Below are 14,820 nucleotides of genomic sequence, written 5' to 3' on the forward strand. Positions count from 1 at the left end.
TATTTATATATACCGGTGTCTTTTTAATACGTTCTAAAATAATCGGCTAACGGGATATCTTTCGTCTTTCGACGGCGAAGTAATTTCTTAGAAAGAAACACGTAAGCCCATCCTGGCTGTATTAGATAGGTAGGAGTACAAATGAAGAATATTGCAGATTTAATTCTTTCAGTAACTCTATTTACATATATTGCTAATATTACGTTCATGACAGATACTCCTATTATTGTCGCGTTGAATAAATAACAGTGAAGTAAGATATCGTGGCGCTCAGCAACTGCAATGAGACTTTGTTTCTTTAATGACCGCGCTTTAAAAACACCGCGCTTTAAAAACACAGACTTTTCAAAAAGCCGAAAATAATTTTTGGATCAATAATTCAAATTGGAGAAGACCATATACATCTTTTAAAAATAAATTAACATGCACAGATGCTAATAATAGAAAAGTAATCTTGAAAGAAGCAATTGTGCATTACGTAACATATATTCATGACGATAATTTTATTATCTTGTCGTCATTTTATTTATAATATATTTTATCGTTAAAATAGTTTTCATCGATACGCAAATTATCTCTTTTTAAATTGAGTGACATTTCGAAGTAAAATATTTCATTAAGTGATACTTTCACTTTCTTCCGGTGATAAAGTACGTAATCCTACCTTACCGTTGCAAAACCTTCTATGGATCCTATGAAAATACTTCCAAACTTCACGTAATATCCCTTGGTACCTTTCTACAGCAGGAACAGTACTATATTCTACACACGTATGGGCACCATGTACCATTGTATATTATATCTATGAAATGACGTTATAGAATAGAAAAATTTGCAAAACGAAAGAATAATATATTAGAAGTATTCATAAGTAATGTCGTTTTTTGATACTTAGACGAAATTTTATTTTATTTTACATTTAAATCTTAGAAAATTTTACAATAAGTGCACAAAATGTTAATAAATTTAATTAGTATATAGGTTGTGCAATAATAAATCACGTCCTCAAACAAGGTTTCAATGTTTATTCAATCTGAAAAAACGACGTTACTTATGCGTACTCTTAATGAACCTCCGCGAGAATTTAAATTTTCCTCTATACGTAAGTCATATTCTTATAAGCGGTGTTTAATTTTTATTTTTATAATTATCCTATAATCCGTGTTTGTGTGGGTTGTTTGCAATTCCGCAAGTATCGCGGAGAAATTTTTTACACGGTATCAAACACGTCATTGTTATAATCCGTGATTTTTTGGCCGATGTAGTTTACCCAGACCAGAAATAAATACGTGCCGCACAAGCAGGAAACTTGCATAGTCAAATCTTCGAAGTCATATCCGGACGATGTCAGATAAATCTGAAATGCGTTGCATGTTTCCGTAAGTGTACTTTTATATTAAATACATGAGTACATATTTACATAATAGTCTAAGCTCACTTGCATTAAATAGAGACTTAAGGAAGAAACACACGTGCCGATCAGTAAGAAGCACGTTAGCGAGAATGAGGATACTAGAAGTTCAATGAACCTTCAAAATATAAAAACATGCATTATTGCAAACGCTGTTTGCATGTTATTGAATTCATACCAACCGCACAGTTTTGCGATGAATATGTACTGCGTGAATTAATCCTACGTATGTAGAATTTTCGTTCCGTTGTTTAGTAAATTGCAGTCCGTTATATACCATTGCGTTCTGGACGCGATAGCTGTAAATAATTTAGGAAACAATTTCAACGAATGGAAGAAGAACAATACAAACAGGTACTGTTTGCTGTACATCAATATGAATATTTTCGCTATGGTAAGATAATGTTTAATTATGTGGTAAATCTATATCCCAATATTTTTTAATATTTATTGCACACAGCAACTTTTCCCGTTTATTAAATTATTCATCATTTCATTCCCTTTGAAATGTTTTGCTTGTGAGTATTTTTAAACATCATAATTACGTCGTATCAGGTTGCTCGAGTTAGCAAAAGAGGTCGTATACTATTTAAATTTCGCAATACATCTTTGTACTGTAAGGAAACCTGGGTCATAACGGAACCACTGAGCGTAATGCAAGCGATTGATAACTTTTTACAGAGATGTTGCTATGTTATTAAATGTTTTGCAATAATTATTATTAGATGTCCCTTATCGTGTGCTATTATCAGTTGTCATTCTATTTCCTATAAAGTGTTTAATACGTTTCTTGTATTCTGTGACAGAGTTGCAGATTTTTTGAAACATTTGCATGAGCTAAGCAATGATAAATTTCTATTTTCTATACAATAAGTACGTTTGCGTTACCAAATAATTTTTTTATTTCACTTTGTTAACGTTTCTGTGCAAATATCATAAATAATTCTCGTAGACATTGTTCCTATTACATATATTGTTCCCGGTTTTGCTCAGGAACATGTAATTCGTACTTTACCTGGCAATTTTGAATATCCCGCAGATGTGGTAACCATATGATATTATCATTGTTCCGGTGCTGACCGTCGTGAAGATGCCTATGCAAACAGCCGCGTTCGAATGCAGTAGAAATAAGTAGAAATGCTTTTTTTGATCAACGAAGTACTCATTTATAAATTTCAGTGTGGAGATCGGTCTAGTCTCATTCGTAGGCGAAATCTGATTGAAGTCTAATCATAATTGCACTTACAACATAACTAATACAATATTATTAGGTTTGATATAATGTAAGCAAAATGATTTTCTATGAATTTCTATTCAAACTAAATTAACGCGTGATGATAATACTATGAAATCACCAACTTACCTGACACAGCATAAAAGTTATTATGATGTCGCATAACAGGCCGAACTGCAATGGAACAAGTTTCGAGTGCTCATAGGGCCATAAGCCAAGCATGAGCATGAGAATTCGATTTAGACTAAGGTGCTCTCGAATGTACTGCATGCCGATCGTTCCTGCGCGAGCACTGAATTGCATTTGAAGCCGTGCAAGTCAAGGAAGGTTCGCTCACCCTCTCTTCTTAGTCAAGTAATTATCTTATACTTTACTTCTCTTACTGAGCGTACATTTTAACGCAAAGTAGCTAATTTTTCGAATAATGCAAAATAATCGTATAATAACACCGTAAGAACGTAATACTTGTGTTACAGCACGTCCACAGTGCTATTTTTGCAATTGGACGATCAATTTAAAGGAGGAAAAAATTTTTCTTGATATTTCATCGCTATAATATAGCAGCTCTTACGTGACATTATTCGACTAAACATTATTCGACTTATTTGACTCGTAATGCTCATATGTCATCCTCGCCACAGTAGTAAGTCTTTAGAAAGTGTATATAGCTATATTTTTTAATGTCGCAGATAAAATAATTTGTTACTATTTAAGATATCTTTTTATCGACGTATCAATTTCCTAGAATAAAATATATACGCGAACCACATACACATACCAATTGTATACATGATGGTAGGAGTAGAAATGAAGTATACTGAAAATTTAATTATTTAATTATAATAGTAAGTATCTTCTGCTCTAATATATTGTAAATACTCTATTTATTCTATTATTGCTAAACATCCGTATCATTGTCGTATTGAATGAATAACGGCGAAATAAGATATCGTGGCTTTCAGCAGCTACAAAGAGATATGCATTCTCTTAATAATTGTGGTCTTAAAATACTAGGCTGCCGATTCCAAAAATCCAACAATTATTTTCATCTTAGTACTTCAAATTTAAAAAGACTACATTTACGTTTGGTAAATAAATTGTAACCCGCATAATGCAAGCACATATAATAATCAAAAAGGTAATATGGAAGATACACTCTTTATAACGTAACGAATATGCGCGACTCTACACTTATCGATTCAACAGTATAATTATCGACACAATTTTTAATTGTTAAAAAAGGTTTCATCGATTTGGGAATTATTTTATAACTAAATGGCATTGTAAAGTAAAGCTTTTACTCCCTCCTGGCGATACGATGCGAAATCTTTCCGTACCGATGCGAAACCTTCTAAAGATCCTACGAAAATATTTCCAAGCTGCAGATAATAAGCCTTTGTGCCCTTCTGCAGCATGAATAGTATCATTTTCTGGACTTGTAAAGAAGCCATGTACCACTGTATATTGTATCTACGAAGTAATGGTAGAATCAGCAACAAGAAAACAATATAAACTTGAAAATGTAACTTTCCACTAAACGAGAATTATATATACGCACACATACACATATATATATTTGTTCTATTATTATCGCCCGCCATTGTCCGAATAAACCACTTTGCGAGTGTTGAGTAAAAGTTACTTACACGGTGATAAACATGTAATTATTATGATCCGCGACTTGTTGAGCGACATAGTTGCCCCAGAACATATATAGATACTGAGAAATCAAGAGAATCAATTGAATCACTAGTTCAACGTTGGCGGAAGACAACATTAGGAAAATCTGAAACACATCGCATGGTTTTGTAAATACTCTCTTGCATTATATCTGTGGGTATATATTTCCGCAATAAATAATCTTACTTGCATTAAATTGAGACTTATGGAAATTACACTCGCGCATATCATTAAGGAGAAACATAGTGCGAACGAAGACATTAAATATTCGGCGAATCTTCAAAGAGTAAAAATGTATATTATTGCATTTGTCTTCCACATATTTCTCTTATGCGTATTATTCAATTAATACCAACTGCAGAGTTTTGCGATGAACATCTACTGCGTAAATTAACTTTTCGTAAATTGAATTCTCGTTCAGTGGATTAGTAAGTCGCAGTCCTGCAGGCTTTATTGCATTTTGGATGCGATAACTGTAACAAATTTAAAAAAACAATTGAAACCGAAGAAAAAAGTAAATGCCAGTAGGAATTAATTGCCAGATATTAGTACAAAGATTTTACCTTAAAACCGCAACTGAATTGTTTTTTTATTTCCGTACGAATCTACCAGGAAATTTTCAATAAAGATAACTTTATGTTCTAACTAACATTAATAAGCCCCATTATCTTTTCTCGATTTTAAAATTATTCATTATATTATTGGGAGTACAAATTAGTTCGGTCCGTTTTTTTGTGGTCAAAAATGCATTTATTTCAGAACAAAATGAATGAACAGATTAATCAAAGTATTGTCCATCGCTGGCTACTACTTTTTCCCACCTCTCAGGCAATTTTCGAACTCCATTTCGAAAAAATGTCTCGTCTTTTGAGGCGATCCAAGTTAGGAGCCAATTTTCGATTTCTGCGAAAGAAGAGAACCGGTGACCTACCAAATCGTGCTGCATCCGTTGGAACAACCAGTAATCAGAAGGAGCAATGTCCGGCGAATACGGCGGGTGCGGTAAAATATCCCACTTGAGCGTTTCCAAATAATTTTTTACGACTTTTGTGACATGAGGCCGAGCGTTATCATGCAGAAGAATAACTTTGTCATGTCTTTGCTCTATTCCGGCCGTTTTTCTCGTAATGCACGGCTCAAACGAATCAATTGTAGCCTATACCGATGGCCCTTAATGGAATAGCCAGGTTGTAGTAGCTCATAGTACACAACACCCTTTTGATCCCACCAGATACACAGCATGAGCGAGGCTTGTCTTTAAAGCTGAAATCACCATTCTTGAAATGTCAAAACCATTCTCTACATGATTTATCAGTTGGAGCATTGCCACCATAAACTTCTACAAGCATTCGATGCGCTTCAGCTGCACTTTTCTTCCAATTAAAACAGAAAACTAAAACCTCCCGCAAATGCTGCTTAGTTAACACAAAATTTGACATATTCAACATAGTAAAAAACAGGGGTTTTGTATGAAACTCAAAGCGATATAAACTAAATATTATTGACAGATGTCTAACCTCTCTGAAACCACCGAAATCAGCTGTCACTATGAAACATTCATAACAGCCAGAGCCATCTTTTGAAAACGGACCGAACTAATTTGTATTCCCAAATTTGCTATGGATCATTTATCAGCAATTAGAAATAGAATGGAATGCGTTTATTGGTCAAATTGTATATTAAAGTTTTGTAGCTTAATGTTTACTATTAAATTGGCGTTTATATAAAAGGAGGATATATACATATATAGCATATTATTATCTATTTTTTACTAATACTTTTGGATGCGTACAGAAGACTCCATAAATATCCTGTTTTCTCCTATTTATATTAGAAGTTACCAATTTGGCATATCAATTCTTAACAAATTTGAAGCCGGTGATTTTGAGATGAGATCCTTAGCTAAGCACCACATATAATTTTCAAAAGTCTCAGCTAAACATTTTGAAATGACATAGGATTACGTTATTGGCACTCAGCAAAAGACTTCAAAATGATGTAGGAATACAATATCGGCATTCAATTAATGACTTTAAAGTAACGTAGAACTACGTTACCGGTTGCGAATGTGTTAATATTCGTGCATAATAACTATTGATTGTTCTGGGAACCAGCAGCTATGCTCCAAAGCAGCGGTCAAATATTTATAAATGAAAATGTGGACGAGGGAATGGTACAGCATTAATAAAGTCTTCTGTACAACTTCATGTATTAAGCGATTCTGATCAACTTTATATTTGTTGTAGATATTGTTCCCATTTTTATTCAAAAACATTTAGTTTGCACTTTACCTGGCAATTTTAAACATCCCGCAGATATGTTGACCGTATGATAACAGTATGGTTCCAGTGCTAAGCAACACGAAGCAGGCTATACAAAAGGCCACATTCCCATGCAGCAGAATTAAGTATTGATGCGTCTCTAGACCAATAAAGTAATTGTTTAAATATTTTATTTTGTAAATTGGTCGAGTCTCATTTGCAGGTAGAAATACATCGAGAATGCATGGCCAAATTTGCAACAGGAATATTATAAATATACCGCATATGGCAAATACTGGAAAAAAAAGTGTAAAAAGATAAAAATCTTTTCAATAAATTTTGCTATTGATTTAGCAGCAATTTACTCGCTGCTCAAGAAATATTTAATAATAAATACGGGACTTGGAATTTGGGAGGAATTCATTTAAGGGTGGTATTTACTTTAGAATGCTGATTTTAAAAACAACTTAAAAATTTTTTTCTACAAAATAGAAGCATTCAGAGTATTGACGTTTTATATGTGTTTATGCATGTTTTATCTTTAAAAAAATTATGTTTATTATGTTTGGCGCGTAAAATAAAAAATATAATTGATTAAGTTTAAGCTATTGAGACGACTCTGTTCACATTGTCACAAGATTTGTGCACATTTTAATAATCTAAAACAAAAGATCCAAATTTATTTTAATTCTTATAAATGTGGTATATATATATGTATGTACGTATGTATGTATGTGTGTATATATGTGTGTATGTATGTATGAAGTGACCTTAGTTCTGTGGAAGTTAGGCAAAATTAGGGCAAAAAGTTTTTACTCCATGTTAACTACATATTCACAGAACTTATTTTCTTGTTTTTCTGTAAATACCGCTTTAAAAAAGTCGATATTTATAACATTGACTACTTGACTTTGTCACAACTACTCTTCATGTTCTTAATATATCCTTTTAAAGTTGTTTCAAGAACTCTAAATTAATAGAAGCTTTACAAGCTCATAGCTCATTTTTCCTTCAACCACTGCAGATACAGTGCCATCTATCTATAATATATCTCACCTCTGTTTGTCGTTTTTTCTTATATAATTCCATATGATCGGATATAATACATAAGTGCGTACGAAAATCATAACTTATCGTCTCACCTGTCAACATAACGGTATAACGTTTCGCCTTGTTCGCGTACTTGTTGAGGATAGTGGTTTCGTTCTTGTCCCTTACATCGTCATAGTTACATTGAATTTTGTCTATCAAAGACTTCATCTATTGTTTCAACGTTCCGCCTTTTAATTTCTAATAATACTTAATACTAAAAAATCTAATATTAACATTTAATTTCTTGTCTCTTTTTATAATATATGACATTATAAGGAATTTAAGAAAAAAACATGTATTTGCATGTAAAAATTAATTTTTCAAAGTTTATTCATTGTTTAATAAACAAAGTATAGAAGTCGCAATATTCGTTGACTCACCGCTCCAGTGTTAATATAGAAAGAAACGTAACATATCACGCAGATAATGAGAAAAAATGTGACGAAAAGAATTCTGAGGATAAGATCCATTGTGCATTTCGAAGTAATAAACACTCCAAGCTGTATTTATTATTTATTATATATATATAGGCTATACAGCACAAAAACTTGCAACAACATTACTACAAGCTCTTGCACTGTATGAGTATATATATATGAATTAAATGGAATCTTAAAACGTAAATTTCATTTTTCTAAGCAATTACGACAAATTATTTTGCGCAAAATTAAATAAAATATAATTTTCGCTAATTTTTATTAAACAATATTATTATGTTTAATATAACGCAAACAAAATAGGTTTTTATGAATTTCAATGCAAATGAAATTTACGTATAATGAATAATACTACAAAATCACCGAACTACCTGGGACAGAATATAAGTTGTTAGAATACCACAAAGCAGACCGAATTGCAATGGGACAAGTTTCGATTGCTCATAGGGCCACAAACCAACTATTAACAGAAGAACTCGATTGACACTAAAATGTTCTTGAATGTGCTGCATGCCGATCATTCCTGCACGAGCACTGAATTGCGTTTGAAGCCGTGCAAGTCAAGAAAGTTCGCTCACCCCCCTCTTCTGTCAGTCAAGTGATTATCTTACATCTTACTTTTCTTATTGAGCGTATATTTCAGCGCAAAGTGGCTAATTTTTCAAATAATACAAAATATGCACGAAATAACACCGTGAGAATACAATACTTGTGTTATATCAATTTTCTCGGTGCTATATCTGCGGTTAGACCAACTTGCCGAAAGAAAATATTTTTCAAATGTGTCATTGTTATGATATAGGTGCTCTTACGAAATATATTGTCCGCAGAGGCCGCGCAAGTCTATTTGCATATCTCTATGACTTCATGTGCTTCACTCTAGTACGAACGCTCATATATTTTGTTTCATCCCTGTACTCTAACTTGCTTGGCTCGTGATGCTGACATATCATCTCTCGACAGTAGTAAGTCTTTATAAAGTGTATACCTGCATCTTTTTAATACAACATGTAAAATAATTTGCTGCAAGTCACACATTTTTTATCCACGTAGCAATTTTCAGAATGAAACGTATGCGAAAAAATGAGATGTACGCGAAACATCTCTACTAATTATATATTCGAGAACTCGGAGTAGAAATGAAATATACAGATTTCATTACTTTCGAACTTTCTATTTTAATATAATGCTAGTATCCTACGTTATTGCTAAATCATTCCGTATCATTGTCGTGTTGAATAAATAACGGTGAAGTAAGATATCGTGGCGCTCAGCAACTGCAATGAATTCGTTCCCTTAATGATTGTTTTCTTAAAATTTAGACTATCGATTCCAAGAATCCGAAAACAATATTCATATTAGTACTTCAAATTTAAGAAGATTACGTTACTTTTGATAAGTAAATTGTAACGTGCGTACACGTATATTAGCCGGGGTGCAATCTTGAAACAAACGCTGCTTATAACATAACAAATATTCGTAAATTTTATCACCTCAACGTCACTATTATCGATAATATTTTCAACCTTTACCAAAGATTTCATCGATGTGGGAATTATTTTTTTTAACTCAATGATATTTTGAGGTTTCGCTGAAAACGCTTAAAACGCTTTCATTGTCTTTTTGCGACACGATGTGTAATCTTTTCTTACCGATGCGAAACCTTCTAAGGATCCTAGAAAGATACTACCGAGTTGCAGATAATAAGCCTTAGTACCCCTCTGCAGCATGAACAGTATCATTTTCTGTATTTGTAAGGGAGTCACATACCACCGTATGTTGTATCTACGAAGTGAATGATAGAATTAACAATGGAAGAACGATACAGGCTTTTTGGTTAAATGAAAATTATAGTCTTAAAACTCCGTTTAATTTTCGCTTATACGCAAGATGTCCCACAACAACAGAGACAAATGTTATGAGTTGTAGAACAGATTGAAGTGAACAAAAAAGTTTATTTACCATTTTGCAAACAACATGGAAAATTCCAAGTTATTAATCATTGAAAATAGCTGTATAGAGACCTTTTTAATTTATAACTCAAAAATTTACGTGTTATTTGCGATGTGATATTTTTTGTTCACAATAATCTGATCTAAAAATATATAACAAATGTTGTAGGTCAAGGTTCAATGTACTAATATCTGTAGCTAAATATAACAACTGTTATATACTTGTAAATTAAGCGACTCTGAATAAAAAGTTCTTTACCCTTTTGCAAATAATACAAATTTTCGAGTTATTAATTAAAGAACGCTCAAAATATGGCCATTTTCAATAAATAACTCGAAATTTAGTATATCTTTTTGTAAAGTGGTAAAGAACTGTTTTGGTCACCTCAATCCATTTTGTGCCCTCATAAAGTTTGTCTATGTTGATCTGTGTGACACTTTGTATATGTACAGGATGTTGTGTCAACATAGACGTTACAGGTTGCCTGCCAAAAAGCATGCGCGTCCAGATAGCAATTTGGAATTTGTCGATATAGTCATTCCCGTATCTTTTTTTTTTTATTATGATATGACTATATCGAATAAATACTAAATTATCATCTAGCTGCGCATCCCTTTGGGCAGGCAACCCGTCGTAATGGGTCGTATGTTGATGCAACACCCTGTACAGGATGGGGCATTTAAATTAAGACATCTTAATATAATACAAATAAAGCCAAATAGAAAGAAATATTTCAGACAAAATTTATAGTGTTTGGAGGGGAACATATTTTGATGACCTCAACTTCGTTGTACCGTCAATAATTCAAAATCATTTCAAGGTCAACTCAACTTAATTTTTTCTTAATAGAATTATATAGCTTTTTTTAATACAAATCGATTTCTCTATTCATTCTGTATATAAAAATACTATGGTAAAGGCAACGAAAGGTGAATATTTTGCGTAGTCCGCACATAAATTTGCAAATGTCGAATAAAATCTCTTACACAGTAGCAAATACATGATTATTGTGATCCGTCACTTGTTGAGCAACGTAGTTGGCCCCGAACATGTATAGATACTGAGTAAATAAGAAGAGAAATGGAATCACTATTTCGACATCGACGAAGGACATTAGAAAAATCTAAAACACATCGCACGGTTCCATAAATGCTCTCCTCCATCTGTGGGCATATATTAGGTGGTAAACTTAGTTCCTGCGGTTTTTTTGTTTAAAAAACTCATTTATTTCGACATCAAAAGCAAAAAATACATTAATCGAAGTATTTTCCCTCGCTAGCTATACATTTTTCCTATCTTTCGGGCAAAGCGTAGATTCCGCGACGTTAGAATAATGATTGGTCTTTTGATGCAATCCATTCGTCGATCCATTTTCGCACATCCTCGTAATTTCTGAAGTATGTATCCACCAAGCCGTGCTGCATCGACCGGAACAAGTAATAGTCCGAAGGAGCTAAGTCTGGTGAATACGCTGGGTGCGGGAGAACTTCCCACTCGAGCTGCATCAGTGTTTCTTTGACGGCTTTGGCAACGTGTGGTCGAGCGTTGTCGTGCAAAAGCATGACTTTACGTCGATTGCTGGCTACTGCTGGCCTTTTTTCCAACAATGCTTCATTCAGACGGTTTAATTGTGATTGATATCGATCCCCCGTAATACTTTCGTTCGGTCTCAATAGTTCATAATAAACGACGCCGTGCATATCCCACCAAATGCAAAGCATTGCTTTGTGACCATGAATATTTCTCTTTGGTGTGGATGTCGATGGTTGGCCAGGGTCTACCCATGATTTTCTTCGTTTAGGATTATCGAAGTATATCCATTTTTCATCGCCAGTCACTATGCGCCACAAAAAACTCTTCTTTTTCTGCCTGGCGAGCAGAGAAATAGAGATGTTTAAGCGATTCGCAATGGCATTTGCGGTTAATTCGTGTGGTACCCATTTTCCCTCCTTTTGAATTTTTCCCATTGCATGTAGACGTTTGGAAACAGCCATCGGAGTAACATTTAATGCTGCAGTCAATTCTTGGAGCGTTTGAGTAGAGTTTTCGTCCAATAATGCCTGCAAATCGGTGTCTTCAACTTTTTCGGTTGGCCTGAGCGTTCTTTATCATTGACATCAAAATCACCAATCTTAAATCGCTGAAACCATACTTGGCATGTTCTTTCCGATGGAGCATAATTGCCATAAGCTTCGAAAAGCAATTTATGAGCTGCAGCTGCAGTTTTTTCCAAGTCAAAGTAACGAAGCAGCACATGTCGAAAAAACATGTCGCGTTCCATATTTAATCAAAAGAAAAAATAGCATTGCTCGCTTATATGAATCTCTTCGCACTGAATTTTATTGACAAATGTCTAACCTCTAAAATGCAGCCAGTTTCAGATGTCAAAATAAATTACACCTACAACTAACGTTATCTAACTGTGAGCCGCAGGAACTAAGTTTACCACCTAATACTTTCACAATAGATAACGCTCACTTGCATTAAATTGAGACTTATGGAAATCACACCTGCACCTATCATTAAAAAGAAGCATAGCGCGAACGAAGATATAAAAAGTTCGGCGAACCTTTAAAGTGTAAAAGTGTATATTATTACATTCATCTTCTACGTCTTTTTCTTACGCGTATGATTCGATTGATACCAACTGCAGAGTTTTGCGATGAACTTCTACTGCGTAAATTAACCCTTCGTAAATCGAGTTCTCATTCTGTGGATTAACAGATTGTAGCCCATTAGGTTTGATCACGTTTTGAATTCGATAACTGTAATAAATTTGAAAATTTAAAAAATAATTTCAATTCGAGGAAGAAAGACAATGCCAAAAAGAACTGATTGCTAAATATTAGTATAAAGATTTAAATTATGGTAGGATAATAATGTGACAAGATAATAAAATAATGTTTAATCATATGATAATTATGTATCCTAATTATTAATATTAACAACTCCTATTATCGTTTCCTGATTATTATTATTTGACTCTTTCTAAAACATTCTCGTTGTGGATATTTTGAAGTATCATAAATACGTGGCATCAGATTACTTATTGGCAGTGGATTATTAATCAACAATTAGGAATGGAAATCGTTTATTGGTCAAATCGCGTAATAAAGCTCCATACCGTAACATAGTAACAATGAAATTAGTGTTTTCGTGGGGAAAAGACGCTCATATTAATATATATGGTGTATTTTTATCTATTTTTTACTAACATTTTTGGATGCTTTCAACTTTACCTACTGAACGGTTCTCGCGATTTTTGTACCTATTGTAGATGTTGCTCCATTTTTTACTCACACAAATACATAATTTGAACTTTACCTGGCAATTCTGAACATTCCGCATATATGTTGACCATATGATAGAAACATCGTTCCTGTGCTGAGCATCGTGAAGCTGGCTATAAAAGCAGCCGCATTCCAATGCAGCTGAATTAAATATTGATACCTCTCTTGACCAGCGAAATACTCGTGTATAAATTGCAGTGTGCGGATCGATCGAGTTCCATTGGTGAGCAGAAATATATCGAGAATGCTTGGCCAAAATTGCAACAGGAAAAATACAAATACACCGCAAATAGAAAATACTGAAAAGAAAGAAAGAAGAAAAAGATAGAAAACTTTTCAAGAAAGTACAATTTACTGGTTGTTCAAGAAATATTTAAAAATTAATGTGGGACATAAAATTTAGTAGGGAATTTGTTTAATTGACTTCGGACATAATATCACATTAGGAAGGTTATAACTTGTCGTCTCACGTGTGAAAATAATGGTGTAACGTTTCGCCTTGTTTGTGTATTCGTTGAGAATAGCAGTTTCGTTCTCATCTCTTACTTCATCATAGTGACGTTGAATTTTTTCGATCAGAGTCTTCACCTGTTGTTTCAACGTTCCACCTCTTAACTCTTAACACTAACATTTAACCTCTCTTTTGGCTCTCTTTATAAGATCTATCATTGCGAAGAGTTTAAAGAAGAGAAAGTAGTCGTTGGATGTAAAAGTTAATTCTTCAAAGTTCATTCGTTTTTCATTACACAACGAAAGCAAAGGAATTGCAATATTCATAAACTCACCGCATCATTATTGACGTAGAACAAAACGTAGTTTATCTCGCAGGTAATACAGATGAATACAGTAAAGAGAATTCTGAGAACAAGATCGGTCGTGCATCTCGAAGTAATAAGAACGCCAAGCTGCACATATAATTATTTATCTCATATAATTTTTATGATGCTGTATTGATATATGTTACTGTATTTCCTTTTATTATGTGTAATATATATTTATAAGTTTATGTGTAATATATATCATATGTATAATATATATCTTTTTACGTGTCACAAAAAATTTTTCAACCAAGGAGTTGCGTTGGAAGAATATATTTGTATTCGGCCATCAAGTCACAAGTGTGAAATTAATAATTGCTTCGTAATGTGTCGTGACTGAAAGAACTGTTCCGAGTATAATCACAACATTTACAACATGACTAATACAATATTATTATATTTAATGTGATGCAAACAAAATAGGTTTCTACGAATATCAATACAAACTAAATCAAAACACAATGACAGTACCTCACGGGAAAAAAATATTTTGTCGGCACAGTAAATTGTTGAATATTGTGGGGACAGTAAACAGATTTGTTACAGAGAAAAAAAATGTTTTCTGTTGTAGTAAAACATTGTGCGCTGCGACAGCGATAAAATTTGTTTTATCATAACCAAGTTATTTTACTGCCTATGTATCC

The 14,820-nt window shown here is 33.3% G+C and overlaps 2 protein-coding genes across 2 annotated transcripts; both read right to left on the reverse strand.

The window, feature by feature from the left end:
* Nucleotides 1–223: 223 nt before the first annotated feature.
* LOC106748836 lies at nucleotides 224–7,846 on the reverse strand. Its single transcript, XM_014627716.1, has 6 exons — nucleotides 7,729–7,846; nucleotides 6,617–6,746; nucleotides 4,678–4,798; nucleotides 4,292–4,431; nucleotides 3,983–4,115; nucleotides 224–277 (listed from the first exon to the last, which is right to left on the reverse strand). The coding sequence occupies exons 1-6, from the start codon at nucleotides 7,844–7,846 to the stop codon at nucleotides 224–226; spliced, it is 696 nt and encodes a 231-aa protein (XP_014483202.1).
* Nucleotides 7,847–9,338: 1,492 nt separating this feature from the next.
* On the reverse strand, nucleotides 9,339–13,460 carry LOC106748838. The gene is made up of 6 exons (XM_014627717.1): nucleotides 13,393–13,460; nucleotides 12,713–12,833; nucleotides 11,208–11,264; nucleotides 11,055–11,128; nucleotides 9,768–9,900; nucleotides 9,339–9,392 (listed from the first exon to the last, which is right to left on the reverse strand). The coding sequence occupies exons 1-6, from the start codon at nucleotides 13,458–13,460 to the stop codon at nucleotides 9,339–9,341; spliced, it is 507 nt and encodes a 168-aa protein (XP_014483203.1).
* Nucleotides 13,461–14,820: the final 1,360 nt, after the last annotated feature.

This window comes from Dinoponera quadriceps, unplaced genomic scaffold (genome assembly GCF_001313825.1).
Source record: "Dinoponera quadriceps isolate SergipeBrazil2010 unplaced genomic scaffold, ASM131382v1 scaffold1889, whole genome shotgun sequence".
NCBI lineage: Eukaryota > Metazoa > Arthropoda > Insecta > Hymenoptera > Formicidae > Dinoponera > Dinoponera quadriceps.

What these genes read in the sequence shown, in the direction of transcription:
- LOC106748836 (XM_014627716.1), bottom strand. Translation starts at nt 7,846, where the DNA reads ATGAAGTCTTTGATAGACAAAATTCAATGTAACTATGACGATGTAAGG. An exon ending in ATCGCAAAACTCTGCAGTTG is followed by an intron (nt 4,432 to 4,677) that starts GTATTAATTGAA and finishes GATGTGTTTCAG; the next exon opens with ATTTTCCTAATGTTGTCTTC. An exon ending in AATTACATGTTTATCACCGT is followed by an intron (nt 4,116 to 4,291) that starts GTAAGTAACTTT and finishes ATTACTTCGTAG; the next exon opens with ATACAATATACAGTGGTACA.
- LOC106748838 (XM_014627717.1), bottom strand. Translation starts at nt 13,460, where the DNA reads ATGCTCAGCACAGGAACGATGTTTCTATCATATGGTCAACATATATGC. An exon ending in ATCGCAAAACTCTGCAGTTG is followed by an intron (nt 11,265 to 12,712) that starts GTATCAATCGAA and finishes AAAAAACCGCAG; the next exon opens with GAACTAAGTTTACCACCTAA. An exon ending in AATCATGTATTTGCTACTGT is followed by an intron (nt 9,901 to 11,054) that starts GTAAGAGATTTT and finishes TTCACTTCGTAG; the next exon opens with ATACAACATACGGTGGTATG.